The following is a 16,334-nucleotide window of genomic DNA, read 5'->3' as shown; positions in this document are numbered from 1 at the left end:
TTTTTGTCATAGGAAAAGCCAAATTAATCATGCTTAGGCAACGATTCGTCATCGGTAACCCAGTAGAGATCTTCCTCAGGATCTTCCTCTATATCATCGTCTGAAGCAAGAGTTGGCAGCGGTGTGCGTTCCAGAATTGGTGAACATGGAGTATGAGAAGGTGGTGGAACACTAGCAGGACGGAAGTCAGAATCATCATCAGAGGATGAAATATGAATGAGAGGAGTAAGCATGTGATTGGGGATACGATGGATACATTGCTCCAATTGAGAAAGTCGATGACTAAGATCCATGATAGAAATCTTAATGAACTGCTCCAACTGAGAGAACTGTTTGCTGAGATCAATAAGACGCTTGAAAACCTCAGTGGGACAATCAGCAGAAAAAGTTGAAGAAGCAGGTGGGGACGAAAACAATCTGCGAGTCACAGACCGTGTGCGGGGAGAAGAGAAGGAAGGAATAATGCTCGGAGTTGTGCCTTTCAAAGCAGGAGAACGTGCAGACTTTCGTGATGAAACCATGATGAAAAAATTGTATGGAAAACAAAAATAAGGACGACAGCAACGGAAGATGGAGGCCACGGTATAAGTAACAAACGAGTATGAGATGTTCGACTGATAATGAACAAAGGAAAGGCACGGGTATAAAAAGACCAAACAAAAGAGAAGTCCAAGTTCAACCCAACTTAAAAGACCAAGGAGATAAGCAGAAAAAAATAAATAAAATAAGAAAAAGATGAAAACGACTCATTATCTAGAAATCAAAGGGGATAAAGCAAAGAAAAAAACACGTCAGACTCATGCTAAATGCTAAAGAACATTATCTAGAAGTCAAAAGGAATAAAGCAAACAAAAAAACGTTTTCTTTTTTTTTTTTTTTTTTTTTTTTTAATGTCCACTGAAACATAATACAAACAAAAGAAAGCCAAAATAGTCAGGACTATATAGATGCAATGTGATTAAACAAGCCAACTCAAGAGCAACCCCTAAACTCACAAGGAATATTCTCAAATTTCACTCAAGGTGTTTGGGGTGAAGTGTTTACACTCAAAAAGATCATTATGTGAATACTCTACCATAGGCTTGCAGATCAATCTTATCTCCACACATCAACAACCTACCCTCAAGAGATGAAAGAAAGTCTTACGAAGGGTAGGAACTAGGCTTAGGGATTGGATAAAGTTAAAAGATAATAAGGAGAATAGAAGTCCGGAAAGTGTTAGAGTCCTTGAGATATAAAACTGGAGAGAGTTTGAGACTGAAAGAACCACTGGAGGAATAGAAGACGCTGTGCACAGTTGATTTATTAGTGGTCTTCATGTATAACTGTAGCGGTGATATTCCTTCCTTTGATTCCTTTGATAGACCTTCTTTTGATTCCTTGGATATATGTGTGGAAAACATACGACTTTGGACCTTTGATAGACCTTCTTTTTTTTTTTTTTTTTTTTCTTTTCGGAATCTTTTCTTAACTGGGGAGGGTGCTATCAGCACAATATTGTGGTCTTCAAGTACAACTGAACCTTTGAGGATTGTCAGAGATAAACACCCACCATGTATGTCATACATACACCTTTTTATTCCCTTTTGCGTGTTCCTTTTTTTTTTTTTTTTCTTGACTTGGAAAGTTGCTATCAGCACAATATTTTTGTCTGCAGTAGTGAAACACTCTTGGACTCTAAAAGAACGATGGAGGCAACTGGCTTGGATTTTGCAATAGAGGTGAGAAGCAGTGTATAAAAATGGAAGTGGGTAATCTGTGCTTAAAAAGAAGCTCCATAAGACAGATAGAAAAAAATAATAATAAGGCAGGGCGCTTATAGGATAATGATGAAGAACGTAAGTCCGACTTTCATCTCACAGGTAGAGTAAGTAGTGATACAAAGCCTTGAGAGATCTCAAAGCAAGTTCTAGAGAGTCAAATCACATAAGATATATCACACAGAAACAATTAAGAGTGTATGAAAAATGCATACACTAATGGAGGCTCAAAAGCTCACAGGGTGCAGAGGTGCAGGTAAGAAGTCAAGTTTAATCAGAAAACATTCATATAGTATCAACCACCAAAGCAAAAACATATTATGTATAGCACAAAGCAGAGAATGCAGTGGACAAAAGTTTGGTAGACTAACAAGACTTGGACTTCTGTTACTTTGACGTTTAAGAAAAAAAAATTAATAACTAAGGGAGAAAAAGAAAAAGAGGAAAAAGAAAAATGAAAACCAATGAAGTTTAAAGAATACGACATATTCCCAATGCCTTTCGAAGAGTTTCAAAACGATGAGTGTCGAGAGGCTTAGTAAACAAGTCTGCAAGTTGATGTTCAGTGGCAATGAACTCCAATATTAAAACCTTCTCTTCAACCAGAACACGAATAAAATGGTGACGAATGTCAATATGTTTGGTACGAGAATGTTGAACTGGATTCTTGGAAATGTTTATAGCACTAGTGTTGTCACAGAAAATAGAGGAGGTGCCTTGATTAATGCCATAATCACGAATCATTTGCTTCATCCAAAGCAGTTGGGTACAACAGCTACCAGCAGCGATGTATTCAGCTTCGGCAGTGGATAAGGAAACGCAATTTTGTTTCTTACTATGCCAAGCGACAAGATTGTTTCCAACATAGAAACATCCTCCAGAAGTACTTTTCCGATCATCAGCATTTCCAGCCCAATCGGCGTCTGAAAATCCAGCAATTTCATAATTGGTTTCAAACGAATAATGTAAACCAAAATCAACCGTGCCACGTACATACCTGATGATTCTTTTGACAGCTTCCAAATGCGATTCTTTTCGATCAGCTTGATATCGTGCACAGGCACCAACACTGTAAGAGATATCAGGCCTACTAGCAGTAAGATACAACAAACTTCCAATCATACTCCTATAGAGGGATTGATCAACACTTTTTCCATTTGGATCCTTGTGAAGTTTTGTGGTTGTTGCCATGGGATTGGAGACTGGTTTTGCTGAATCCAAACCAAACTTCTTAACCAGCTCACTTGCATATTTTGTCTGAAAGACAAGAATACCGTTTTCAACTTGTTTGACCTGTAATCCTAAGAAAAAATTCAATTCCCCACACATACTCATTTCGAATTCGCTCTGCATAACTTCAGTGAATTCTTTGACAAGTATGTCAGATGTTGAGCCAAATACTATGTCATCCACATACACTTGAGCTATCATCACATCCTTGTTTATTCTTTTAACGAACAAGGTTTTGTCAACAGCTCCTCGAGTATATCCTTTCGTCAACAAATGGGTTGAGAGTTTTTCATACCATGCTCTAGGAGCTTGTTTCAAACCGTACAAAGCTTTCTTCAATCGATACACATGATCAGGATGTTTTGGGTCAACAAATCCCTTTGGTTGCTCCACGTATACTTCTTCTTGAAGTACTCCGTTTAAAAAGGCACTCTTGACATCCATTTGATATAATTTAAAACGCAGATGACATGCAAAAGCAAGTAACAACCTAATGGACTCCAATCTCGCAACGGGAGCAAATGTCTCGTCAAAATCCAAACCTTCTACCTGAGTGTATCCTTGAGCAACTAGACGAGCTTTATTTCTCGTTATAATACCATGTTCATCGGTTTTGTTTCGAAAAACCCATTTTGTTCCTATAACATTTGTTTCTTTGGGTCTGGAAACAAGATACCATACATCATTTCTAACAAATTGATTGAGTTCCTCTTGCATGGCCATTATCCAATCATCATCTAAAAGAGCTTCCTTGGCATTTTTTGGCTCAATCTTTGATATGTAGCACGTGAAGTTTACTACAGCAGTAGTTTTGCTTCTAGTTAGTATGGTATCGTCCACGTTGCCAATAATGTCAGACTTGGAGTGATCTTTTTGCACTTGCTTGTGTCCTTTTCTCAACGCTTTTGTTGAGTCAACATTTTGGTGCACTTCAACCTGAGTAGCTGATGACTCATCGATTAATTTACTTTGAAGGAATTCTTCATCTGAAGCAGGTTGTTCAATACTTAAGGAAGAGTCATTCACAACAACATTAATGGACTCCATGACATTTTTAGTTCTTTTGTTGAACACTCTATATGCTCTACTAGTGAGAGAGTATCCTAGAAAAATTCCAATATCACTTCGTGAATCGAATTTTGCTAACATTTCCCTATCTCTATAAATGTAGCATATACTTCCAAACACTCTCAAATGCTTCACGTTTGGTTTCTTTCCTTTCCAAATCTCATATGGTGTGCACTTTGTACTAGGTCGAAGATAGACTCTATTTGCAGTATAGCAAGCGGTGCTAACTGCTTCAGCCCAAAAATGACTTGTCAAACGAGCGCTAGTCAGCATGACACGACTCATGTCAAGCAACACACGATTTTTCCGTTCAACAACTCCGTTTGGTTGAGGAGTGATTGGAGCAGAAAAATTATGAGCAATTCCTTTTTCATCACAAAACTCAGAAAATGATGTGTTTTCAAATTCAGTTCCGTGATCGGTTCTGAGTGTTATCACACGATCATTTGAAGCAACTCTATCATTTTGAATTCTATTCAACAAGCCACAAAATGCTTTGAACGCATCAGATTTCTCACGCAAGAATGCAACCCAAGTAAAACGTGAGAAATCATCCACCAAGACAAGAATATATTTCTTTCCCCCAATACTTTCGGTCTGTACCGGTCCAACCAAGTCCATGTGCATCAGCTCCAAAGGTCGTGAGGTTGAGATGTAGTTTGTTGACTTGTGTGAACTCTTTGTTTGCTTTCCCACTTGACATTCTCCACAAATTCCAAGTTCTCCAGCCAACATTGGTAAACCTCTCACATATTCCTTCTTGGAAAGCTTGATCATATCCTTACAATTCATATGTCCTAATCTTTTATGCCATAAATCCAAAACATCATCAGTTGCTTTGTTGCATATATTTGGCACATGTGATTCATTTGCATTCACACAATAACAATTGTCTTTAGACCTTTTTCCTTCAAAAATGTCTATCCCGCTAGCAACTTTCACACAACATTTCAATTTATTGAACAATACTTCAGCATCATCATCATCACAAATTTGACTGATGCTAATTAGGTTAGCTTTAAGTCCATAAACTAACATGACATCTTTTAAGCATGGAATTCCTAGAGTTTTGATTTCTCCTTTTCCAACAATCCTTGCTCTTTTTCCATCTCCGAAAGTGACTGCTCCATTTTTACAATCCTCGGTGAAGGTTGTGAACCATCTTTTGTCTCCAGTCATATGCCTCGAGCAGCCACTGTCGAGATACCAAGTATCAGACTGACAAGTTGAGAGGGCAGTAAAAGCCACCAAACATGTAAGATTGTCTTCATCAGATGATGGTGACATCTTATCCAATAAGCAAACTTGAGTGTCCTTTCTTCTCCATACTTGTTTTAAGTTTGGAGTGATGGAATTGAGCATTCTTTTTGAAATCCTATTCATTCGCTTTGGATTAGCAACAAATCTCATTTTGAGATTTGATTTTCTAGACATCCAATGGGTGGTGTGCTTAGTTTGATCTTCCTTTCGAAGTTTGTTACATCTAGGTCTGATATGTCCTATTTTTCCACAGAAGTGGCAAGTAGGAATGAAGGTTTTTGACCTAATGAAATTTCTTGGATCAACAAAAGTGCTCACAGAATTTGGCTTATTTGTAGTGGTACACGAATTTCCAAAGGATTCATCACTACTTTCTTTTCTGCTTGGTTCTTGTAAAGCTTTGACAAATTTAGTAACAGAGGAGGAAGAACTTCCAGTCACATTAACACCAAAACCGAAACCACTTCTATCACCTGAATTTTTTCCATAGCTTAACATTTTGTCAATTTTTCTTGATCCAATACTAAACTCTTCGACCTTCTTTTTCATGCCTCTTAATTCATTTTCAAGAATTTCATTTTCAGATACGAGCATATGTAGTTTTTCCAACATTGACTCTCGTAGCTTCTCTGCATGCTCCATTTGAGATTGATGCTCAATCTCTAATTCCTTCTTCTCGCTTTCAAGCTGCACAAGTTTATTTTTCAGTTCATCATTTTCTTTCTTCACTTTCATGGTGATATCATAAAGTGCAGTATACTTTTGTAAGACTTCTATGGAATCAGGTTCTTCAACTGCCGAGTCATCAGTCTCATATCCATCCAAGATTCCAACAAACGCAACCACTTCATCATCATCTTCAGATGCCGTGTCCTTCTCTGAATCGCTGTCACTCCAAGTGGAGGTTAACGCCTTGTTCTTTTCATCCTTCAGCTTTTTAAGAGTATTGGCACATTCATGAGCATGATGTCCATACCCTTGACATTCAAAACACTTGTCTCTGTCATTTGAACTTTTCTTTTCACCAAGTTTGACAAACTTAGAAGAATTTCCATGAGACAAATCTCGAGAACGAGGAACTTTGGAATTTGAATCAAAATTATTTCGATTTTCACGTCCTCTGGAACTTCTAAGTTTCAAAAATTTTCTAGCTTGTTTGGTGAGAAGAGCAAATTCATCTTGAGTCAGGTTTTCAAATGAATCCTCATTCACTTTTTCATTATTGACTTTGAAGGCTACATTTTTTCCTTTCTTGACTTCGGTAAAGTCAGACTCATATGTTTGTAATGACCCAATCAATTGTTCCAACTTGTAGGTGTTTAAATCTTTCGATTCTTCTATCGCTGTCCTTTTCGCATGAAACCTAGAAGGAAGAGACCTTAGAATTTTCTTAACAACTCTATGTTCTGGAATGCTGTCACCAAGATTGTGACAACCATTGACAATTACACTAAGTTTAGCATAAAAGTCAGAAAAACTCTCATCATCTAGCATTTTGATATTTTCAAATTGTGTGATGAGATTTTGAAGCTTGGATTCTTTGACCGTGGAGTTACCTTCATGAGTAACTTCAAGAATATCCCAAGCTTCTTTCGCCGTTGAGCATTTACTGATGTAGTTAAATTGCTCAGGCGAAACGGCAGTGAACAACGCATTCAATGCTCTTTGATTGAATGTGCTAGAGTTGCGTTCATCTTCACTCCATACCTTTCTAGGCTTAAGCATAGAAATAGTAACAGAAGACTGTCCTTCGCCTTTGGTTTCTTCAACTGTTGGAGGTTCCCAGCCTTCTTCAACCGCAAGCCACACTCTATCGTCAAGCGCCCAGAGAAATGATTTCATTTTTGCCTTCCATGCAGCGTAGTTGTCGCCATCAAAATGTGGCGGATGAGAAACTGAACCCATAGACCGATTCATCCTAGACTACCCACGGATCTCACTAGATATTTTTAGTGACCTGCTCTGATACCAATTGAAAGTCCTAGGATGGGTACTAACTTAACTAGAATTATAAATAAAATTCAACTTAAAACTAGTTCAAATTGTGATTTATGTTAATCAGTTATGCAGCTTTAATCCTACACAAAATATCCAGCATAAATATAAAGAGTACACACATGATGTAGGATTTTACGAGGCAAAACCCACCACTGGGAAAATCCTCGGGCTACCAAGCCAGGAAGCACTAAGAAAGAAGGAATACATAAAGACTTACAAAAAACTCATCAACTAGACACACATACCAGTTGGCAGCTTTGTATTCGCGCTTTGCTACTCGATCTTTCTTCAGTCTTCGAGTTGGAGTGGCACGACACTAACACGATCGTCAATCACTTTTTCCTCGAACTTTGCAAGATACTAACTCGATCATGCAGAATGTTTATATGATGAAGTGTTTAGTTGAAAAATCAATCAATTACGAAAATCACAAGGCACATTTTCATAATTGACATTCAATAAAAAACCAAATGAAAATCAGCATGAAAATAATATTTTCCCTTTAAAAACACATGCTAATGAAACCACAAGATGGCAGCCACTGAAAAATTAATTTGAGATTAATGCACTGAAAATAATATTATTTTCTTTAAAAGCACAAAGCTGCTGCCAATCTATCTTCCGATGAAAACATGCATTCAAAGCTTCATTATAAATCCTCAATGCACGGGAACCAATTTGAACTGATAATATTTCATAACTACTCATAGGTTTTAGCTAAATTGACAATCCTTTTAAAACCATAAAACCTAGATGCACACGGCAACAACTTTTTCTTTTTAACACAATGACAGCCATGCAATCCATTTAGTTGGATGCAATCAGATAAGTCTTTTGAAAATCCAATCACTTTATCTTGAAAGTAGTTTTAATAAAAGACCTATCTTAAATACAATATCATGAGATATAGATGAATGTAATTTGATGCATGCATGCAAACATACCTGAATGTGTATCTTGTTCACGTAACATCTTCTCATCAAAAGAGTAAGAGACCTCCCTAGACTTAAACAATTACAATTGAAAATATATAACAAGTCTAAGCTATTACAGACTCATGCATTTTGTCAAGAATTGCCAATATTGGTCTAACAACAAGCCAACAGTAGAGCCCATCAAATTTCAAAAATGTAAGAGCCAATTTTACAAGCAGGGTAAATTCCATAAGAGGAAGCACGCAACATTTTGTGGCTGCCAGCTTCCCCATAGAGAACTTCAGCAAGTGCAGAAATTATGGGTGTTAAATACAAGGTTTAAGTCAGTTCGACAGATGCACAAGTCTCGCTGGAGGGGATCCTATTTGATTACAACAAAGTTTCATTCACATAAAAGGCCAAATATGAAGGATTCAACCACTCATCTAAAATGCATAATCGATAAACTTCTCATTATGTACCTACTTTTGCCCTATGACGCTGCTATATTGCCCTATGACGCTGCTATAGAGTGGTTGATTCTAAGAGAATAAGTGACAGTAACCATCAATTCCTTTCTCTACGTCTAGTTATAGCCGTTAACTAAAATGCTAATTGGGAGGCAACCCAATTTTTCTAACTTTTTTCTTTTTATTTCCGTTTATTTTATTTTCTTGCTTTCATTTCATTTACAAAAATCATAAAACCAATAAAAAAATCAAAAAATTGAGAAAAAAAAAAAAAAAAAAGCGATTTTTATTTCTTGTTATTTTTCTTTCCTTGTCTAATTAGGTTTTTTATTTGTGATTGCAGGTTGCATTCGGATTCAAAGTCGACCCTAAACATCCACTATACGCACACATTTGACTGAATCTTGCATTCAGTAGCATTCCCACATTCACCTCATGGCAGTTAAATTCAAGCAAAGGATACAGGACAAGCACACGAAGAGGTCCAGGGATATACTCACAGTGGGGTCGCTAATGAAGTCCTCTGCCTCGCTTGGAACCTTCTCTCACTCAATCTCTCCCTCACATTTTATTAAAAAAATTCCATTACATTCATGTTTGGGGGGAACCAAGCAACACAGAAGAAGGCCATTGATTAACTTCAGCACTCAGATCCAGATTCATGCAAGTATTTTTTTTCCATGCATCCATCAACAATGACATGCACACATACAACAAATGCAAGCTGAAAACCTCAGATCCAGATTCATGTAAGTGGAGTGGCTCTGGGCTCGAGGTGCAATTTCTTGAGAGAGGGAGAGCCTCTCAAACGGCTCTAGGTTGGAAATGACAAATGCAAGCTGAAGCTTAAAACAGAGATCTTAGGGTCAGCCACACATGTAGGTTTGCCCGTGTTTTTCCCATTGCTTTCAGGGCCCGAGTTTGATGCCAGGTCCAATCTTTCCTATTCCTTTGTGTTCCTGTCCATTTTATTTATTTACTTTACTTTTGTTATTTCTTTTGTTTTCTTTATTGTTAGTTTGGTTGTGTTTTGTCTAATTTATTGTGTTCTAGGTCTTTGCTCGTCTTTGTTTCTTTATTTAATTTTTGTTTTTTTCCCACACCTTGAGGACAATATGTGATTTAAGTTTGGGGTAGGGAAGTAAAATTCTAGGTTGTTAATTTTTGAGTCAAGTTAAAATATTTCATTCTTTTTAAGTTGATATCCATAGATTATTGTAAACGTTAGAGCAAATGGACATGGTGAAGGTTAATCCTGCATTAGAGTCTTTTCTATTTATCGTTGCTTAGACACTAATTCATGAGTTATACTTTGAAAATTTACATGTTCCATCAACATGGTTTGTGAGGAGTGAGATTGAAATACTTACATTTAGTCTAGTTAATTTTTAATTTTCGTTCTTAGTAAAGTAAAGTTTTCTATTATTATAAAGAAAGTAATAATTGTTCCACCCGAGACTTTACTTAGTAACCGGGCTAGTCCTACCTGATCAACAGTGATTCTCGCGTCAAACGGTAGAGTCTTGGCATAGGGCAAGGTGGTTAGATGGTTTCATAGCCTTTTCAGCTCAAGTCAATAAGTCCTTAGGGGTGTTCTACACCTAGTGCCCTAAAGCCTTTATGGTTTGGGAGTCATTGAACTAAAGCTCGCTACATGGGTTGGATCGAAAGCTTAAGGGAACTGACATTGCACGACCACTACTGTTACTGAAAAAAAAATATGAAAGATGAAAGAAAAAAAGAGAAAAAAAAGAGAAAAAAAGTTGAAAAGAGGAAAAAAATAATAGCCATATTTGAATTTAGTATGTGTGAAATAAAAGGACGAGAGGTGAGGGTTTTAGTTGAGTCTTCTTAACTATGTTGGTTCAAGGAAGTTTGTGAATTCTTTTCTAATTGATTCTAAATGGCTTAGACTCTATGGTGGGATTGGTTGGAACTTTTGAAAAGATGTTCTAATTTTTAATGTTTCCTATGGCTTGCGACTTGAAGGTGAAAATTATTTTATTTAATTTTTGTCTAAGTCTTTAGTTTGTTAGTTTTAAATTTCTTTTAGTTTTGTTTTGCTTGAGGACAAGCAAAAAGCTAAGTTTGGGGGTATTTGATGAGTCCATATTATACCATATATTTTACCCTAATCTTAGTTATAGTTTATTGATTATTTTGATAGAATTTTGATACTTTGTTATGTATTTCCAATGTAGGACATTCGACTTCCTCTGGAGCAAAAAGTGACCAAACGGACGAATTTTGGAGTGATTCCAATTGGAGGATGTTCGTGACTCTTTTAAGATGATTGTATTAAAGGTTCATGTTTTTCTACTAAGCCGTTTAACCGTGGCGATGAAATAAAGACCCAGCGCATAGCTTTCCTAGATTGACGTTTCTCAACATTTTGGGCATTTTGGAGGTTAAGCTAGCACATTTTGAGGAAGATTCCTCTTGAGGATTGTAGGAGACGTCTTCAGCTTTCAAATGAGACCTTTTTGGAACAAATCAGAGTTGATTTGGTCAGTCAAAAGTTTGCTTTTTCTGAGAAGTCTGAATTTTAGTTCAAATAGGAAACCTTTATTTTCTGTTTTATTATTTTATTATGTTTCCTAGTATTACTCTAGGACCTTTTCTAGGTAGGGTTTTATTTTTGAATAGTATAAATAAAGCTTTTTAGCCATTAGAGTTTTATTAGGAGAGACAAAGAAAGGGGAAGAATGCACTAGGTTTCGAGAGCTTTTGGATTGAAGTTTATTTTCTAGATGTTTTATATCCTTATTTGTAATAATATTTTGTTTACGATTGTTAGTAACTAATTTCCATTTGCTAGGGCGAGGCCACGAGCCTTAGCAAGAATATGTAGTTTCTTTTCAATTTGCTTATGATATTATGCATGCAAGTTTTGAATTATTAATCACCAGTTTATACTATCTAGTTGTCTTAATGCTTAGTTACCATTAGGATCTTTAGAAAAGTAATTTGATGCAATTTTGGTAGGAGGTCGGTCCTTGAAATTGACGAAGTGTGACATCCCGGGCCCGCTCCACCACCGTAGCACGATATTGTCCGCTTTGGGCTTACCATTCCCTCACGGTTTTGTTTTTGGGAACTTACAAGCAACTTCCCAATGGGTCACCCATCATGGGATTGCTCTAGCCTCCTTCTCGCTTAACTTCGGAGTTCCTACGGAAACCGAAGCCAGTGAGCTCCCAAAAGGCCTCGTGCTAGGTAGGGATGTGAATATACATTTAAGGATTACTCCCTTGGGCGATGTGGGATGTCACACGAAGGCTTCTTGTAATTAATATGTGCAAGTTCACTTAGGATGAATACGACGTCTGAAGGGTTGTATGGTTTTTCAAATGGTTTCACAAAGCTTAATGAGTCATGCATGTATAGATTTGATCTAAGACCACAGATGGGTTGTATGTTTGATATACGCTCTATTTTAGGGGTCCAAGTAGGCATATATTAGGAAAACCTAACCTTCAAAAATGCATGAGTAATTCATAAGTAATTGGAAAAACTATATAGGATTGTTAAGGTGACGGCATAACCCTAGGCTTTTACAATTTAATTTTCAAAAACCATTTTTCTTTTAGCTTATTTTATTTTGTCATTTTATTTAATTATTTTCTATTAAATTCGTTTTTATTATTTTAAATAAAAAAATCAACTTTTTTCCAAAACTTTGTTTTCAGTAATTAATTAAGATTTGATTTGATATAAATTATTCATTCAATCCCTGTGGAAAACGACCTTACTAGAGCATCTATACTCCAATTACCTTGTACTCTTGCAAGTATTTTAGTGTTCTTGTCCCTACTTTTGCAGATGGTAAAATCCCTATCATACTTATTTTCAAATTAAAAGGGTGGGCCTATATACACATGAGCCAGGAAGGAAGAGTTCCAGTATGCTGGGCCAATTGTGGGTAAATACGACAAGGATACCTACATAGAAGAGAAAGAAACAAGAGGAGCTAAGGCCATTTCCAATGGAGATGGCTTAAGGTTCAAAAGCCAAAAAATGGCCTAATTTGTCCAGAAGCTCAACTCCAACTGATGACTCGGCTATAATTCTTTAGAGTCCACTAGGCCATTATTTGGCCAAAAGGGCATCAAGCTGGCCATATCCCCTCTTAGCCTCTTTTTTGGGGCCTAACTCTTCAGTTGTAATAATTGATTCAAATTCACCGACTAGATTTGAAACCATCCAAAGTAGGTTAATTAATTAACCAACAAATTTAAAGTATAAACTTAATACTAATAAATTATTGAGGGGGCTATATTTAGCCCCTTTGATTCGACATAGTATATGAGTATGATCTGACACTGTTTATGTAAAAATAATTTTTTATAGGCTACATTTCTGGATGAGGCTACATTTAGCACTTTTCGGTTGGAAATGACCTAAAAGACCTATTACTGCTTACTACTGCCATGAAAAAGTATTTCATTTGTGCCTTGTCCCCAATGGGTTTTGTTTGTTGGTTGAATTGTACTTGAGGGAGGAATGAGTTATCAGTTGTCAATATCATTGAATCAATCCACGGCCAATCTCATCCAAATTTCTAATTGCATCCTCAACCTTTTTAGGCTCTAAGAATCTCAAGATTTTCGAAACTCATAGTCCATATTCAACTCGCAAACCCGTCCAACCCAAACCATAACTAGTTGGGTTGGGTGAGGCGGAGTATGGTCTTACCAAATCATGGCCCAACTATGATGGGTCAGCTTACGGGTTAGGTATTGATCTGACTCACCCTGACCTACAAAATTGTATAAAAGTAAATTACCAATTTCATCCCTCCCAAAATGATAGGATTAGAAAGAAATACTTTTCTTTATTTCTACCCTATTCTAGTCTCCTAAAAAAAAAATACTCTCCTACTTTTAATACATGTACATCGAATTTAGAGGGTTACGTGGACTGTGACGCCACTTTATATGCTTTGTTAATACAATTTCGTTGCTTAATCCTTGCAAACGATGAAAATGGTGCCATGAAACATGTAATTACCCACTCAATATATAAATAGGGATAAATATGACCAAACACTTTTTCACTTCCTACGTACTTTTGTTTAATTTTGTTAATTTTTTATTTATGATTTATTCAATCCAATAATCAAAAATAAACAAAGCTATGTAGCAAGATAAAGATGGTGTGTGAGTCACTAATCATATTTGAATTTAATATTTGGAAACAAAACATTTATACCATCTAGAATACTTCTCAAGAATGAATTCTTGCTGCTGTCTTTGTTCGAGGTTATTTTGTTTGTATCTAACAAATTATTATTGAATGGATCCTTACGGTTTTAACAAGAATGATAAACCAGTTGGCAACGCACTATGCAAGAATAGCCACATAAGCTCCATCGCCACCACCTGCAAGTATTACTAAGTCCAGCATATTTGTATCTCTACTAATCACAATTATCTAATATAAATAGCTACTTAAATGGTAGACTAACACATCTTTTTTACTTCCAAGTTCTTCTTTCAACCAAATTAAAAGATGGAGAACAAAAGAGGTGCAGCAATGCATTTCATATATCTTCTTCGTCTTACTTTGATCATGTTTTACTTATCAAAGGCAGTTGCACAAGAGGAACAAAATAGCCTCCAAACTTACATTGTTTTTCTTGAAAAGCCAGCCTCCTCGAAATTTTCTGTGGAATCAAATTTAGACAGTTGGTATCAGTCATTTTTGCCTGAAACTACTGCAAACTTAAACCAGCAAAGGATCGTTCATGCATACCGTAGTGTGGTCACTGGATTTGCAGCTAAACTGACACCAGAGGAAGTGAAAGCAATGGAAAACAAAGAAGGGTTTTTGTCGGCTCATCTCGAGAAAACGGTTCCTTTGCTAACTACTCATAGTCCTGACTTCTTGGGGTTACACCAAGGATATGGACTATGGAAACAAGCAAATTACGGTGAAGGTTTGATAATAGGACTCTTGGATACAGGCATTGGACCCGATCATCCTTCATTCAGTGATGAAGGAGTATCCCCGCCTCCAGTTACATGGAAGGGCAAGTGCGACTTCAATGGAACGGTGTGCAACAATAAGCTCATTGGTGCACAAAATTTCGTTGGTGCAGAAGAAGGGAATATTACAGGAAATCCATTTGATCTCGTTGGCCATGGCACCCACACTTCTAGCACCGCTGCTGGAAATTTTGTGGAAGGTGCCAGCGTGTTTGGAGAGGCTAATGGCACGGCTGTTGGCATGGCACCTTATGCTCACTTGGCAATGTACAAAGTCTGTTATGGGACTGGCTGTAGGTATGGCGACATCCTAGCCGGTCTTGATGCCGCTGTTGAAGATGGCTTGGACGTGCTTTCCCTTTCACTTGGAGGCCCCTCACTTCCTTTCTACGATGATGTCATTGCAATTGGTGCATTTGCAGCAATTAAAAAAGGAATATTTTTCAGCTGTGCAGCTGGAAATTCTGGTCCTTATTATGAGTCTTTATCAAATGAGGCACCATGGATTTTCACAGTAGGAGCAAGTACCACTGATAGAATACTAAAATCACAAGATGAGAAGCTTAACACCGATGGCAGTATAATCGGAGATGCACTTGCTCCCAAGGTAGCTTCCTTTTCATCAAGAGGACCAAGCCTTTCAAGCCCTGGAATTCTGAAACCTGACATCATTGGACCCGGCGTTGACATCCTAGCAGCATGGCCTGAATCAGTAGACAATGCCACACTTCCTAATCCTAAGGCAACATTTAACATAATTTCTGGTACCTCAATGGCAACTCCTCACCTAAGTGGCATTGCAGCTTTGATCAAGAAATCACACCCTGACTGGTCTCCAGCTGCAATCAAATCTGCCATCATGACAACTGCTGATGTACAAAATCTTGCAGGCACACCGATCGTGGATCAAGATCTTACACTTGCAGACGTTTTCGCAATTGGTGGAGGCCATGTCAACCCTGCAAAGGCAAATGATCCGGGTCTTATCTTCGACATAAAACCTGAGGATTACTTTCCTTACTTGTGTGGATTGAATTACAATGAGACAGCAATAAAGATCATCACACAACAAACAGTGAAATGCTCTGAAGTCGGGGTCATACTAGAAGCACAACTCAATTACCCTTCATTTTCTATTAAAGCAGGCCCGAACCACACTCAGTCTCAGTATTATACACGGACTGTAAAGAACGTTGGCCCAGCTACGTCAACTTACAACTTGGATCTTTTAGTACCACATCAAATGGGAATGAGTGTGAATCCTCAGGTGCTTACATTCACAGAGGTTAACCAGGAGATTACATACCATGTTGAATTTATCGCACAAGATGGTGCTGGGAAGGATGGTGTTCCATACGGTCAAGGGTACTTGAGGTGGTTTTCTGATAAGCATAATGTTACTACCCCTATAGCTATCATCTTTGACACCCCGCAAGATTAAGATTTGTTGCTTTAGATGCTATAAGCAGTCATCCTCAAAAAAGAAAGTGCGCCGTCCAATTCAAACAAATGTTCATCCATGATGCATTATGAAATAAAACATGGCGTTTATCCATGGTTGTTGTTGTTGTTGTTCTTATTATTATTATTACTACTGGTCGTATGCCCACACATTCGTGTGTAATTAAATTTGTCTATTATTTGTTA

The 16,334-nt window shown here is 37.3% G+C and overlaps 1 protein-coding gene and 1 pseudogene across 1 annotated transcript; one reads left to right on the top strand and one right to left on the bottom strand.

The window, feature by feature from the left end:
• Positions 1-3,190: 3,190 nt before the first annotated feature.
• On the bottom strand, positions 3,191-7,223 carry LOC148697374 (uncharacterized). The gene is made up of 2 exons (XM_088691907.1): positions 3,286-7,223; positions 3,191-3,197 (listed from the first exon to the last, which is right to left on the bottom strand). Exons 1-2 carry the CDS (start codon positions 7,221-7,223, stop codon positions 3,191-3,193), a joined length of 3,945 nt encoding a protein of 1,314 aa, XP_088548033.1.
• Positions 7,224-14,211: 6,988 nt separating this feature from the next.
• LOC137721859 (subtilisin-like protease 3 pseudogene) lies at positions 14,212-16,128 on the top strand (annotated as a pseudogene).
• Positions 16,129-16,334: the final 206 nt, after the last annotated feature.

The sequence above is a fragment of the Pyrus communis genome, chromosome 4, assembly GCF_041283825.1.
Source record: "Pyrus communis isolate YQ-2024b chromosome 4, ASM4128382v1, whole genome shotgun sequence".
In the NCBI taxonomy this organism is placed as follows: Eukaryota; Viridiplantae; Streptophyta; class Magnoliopsida; order Rosales; family Rosaceae; genus Pyrus; species Pyrus communis.
The sequence above is the reverse complement of the archived record's forward strand: the minus strand, read 5'-3'. Positions and strand labels throughout refer to the sequence as shown.

Bases quoted from the DNA above. Each gene is read 5' to 3' on its own strand.
- LOC148697374 (XM_088691907.1), bottom strand. From the start codon at position 7,223: ATGGGTTCAGTTTCTCATCCGCCACATTTTGATGGCGACAACTACGCT.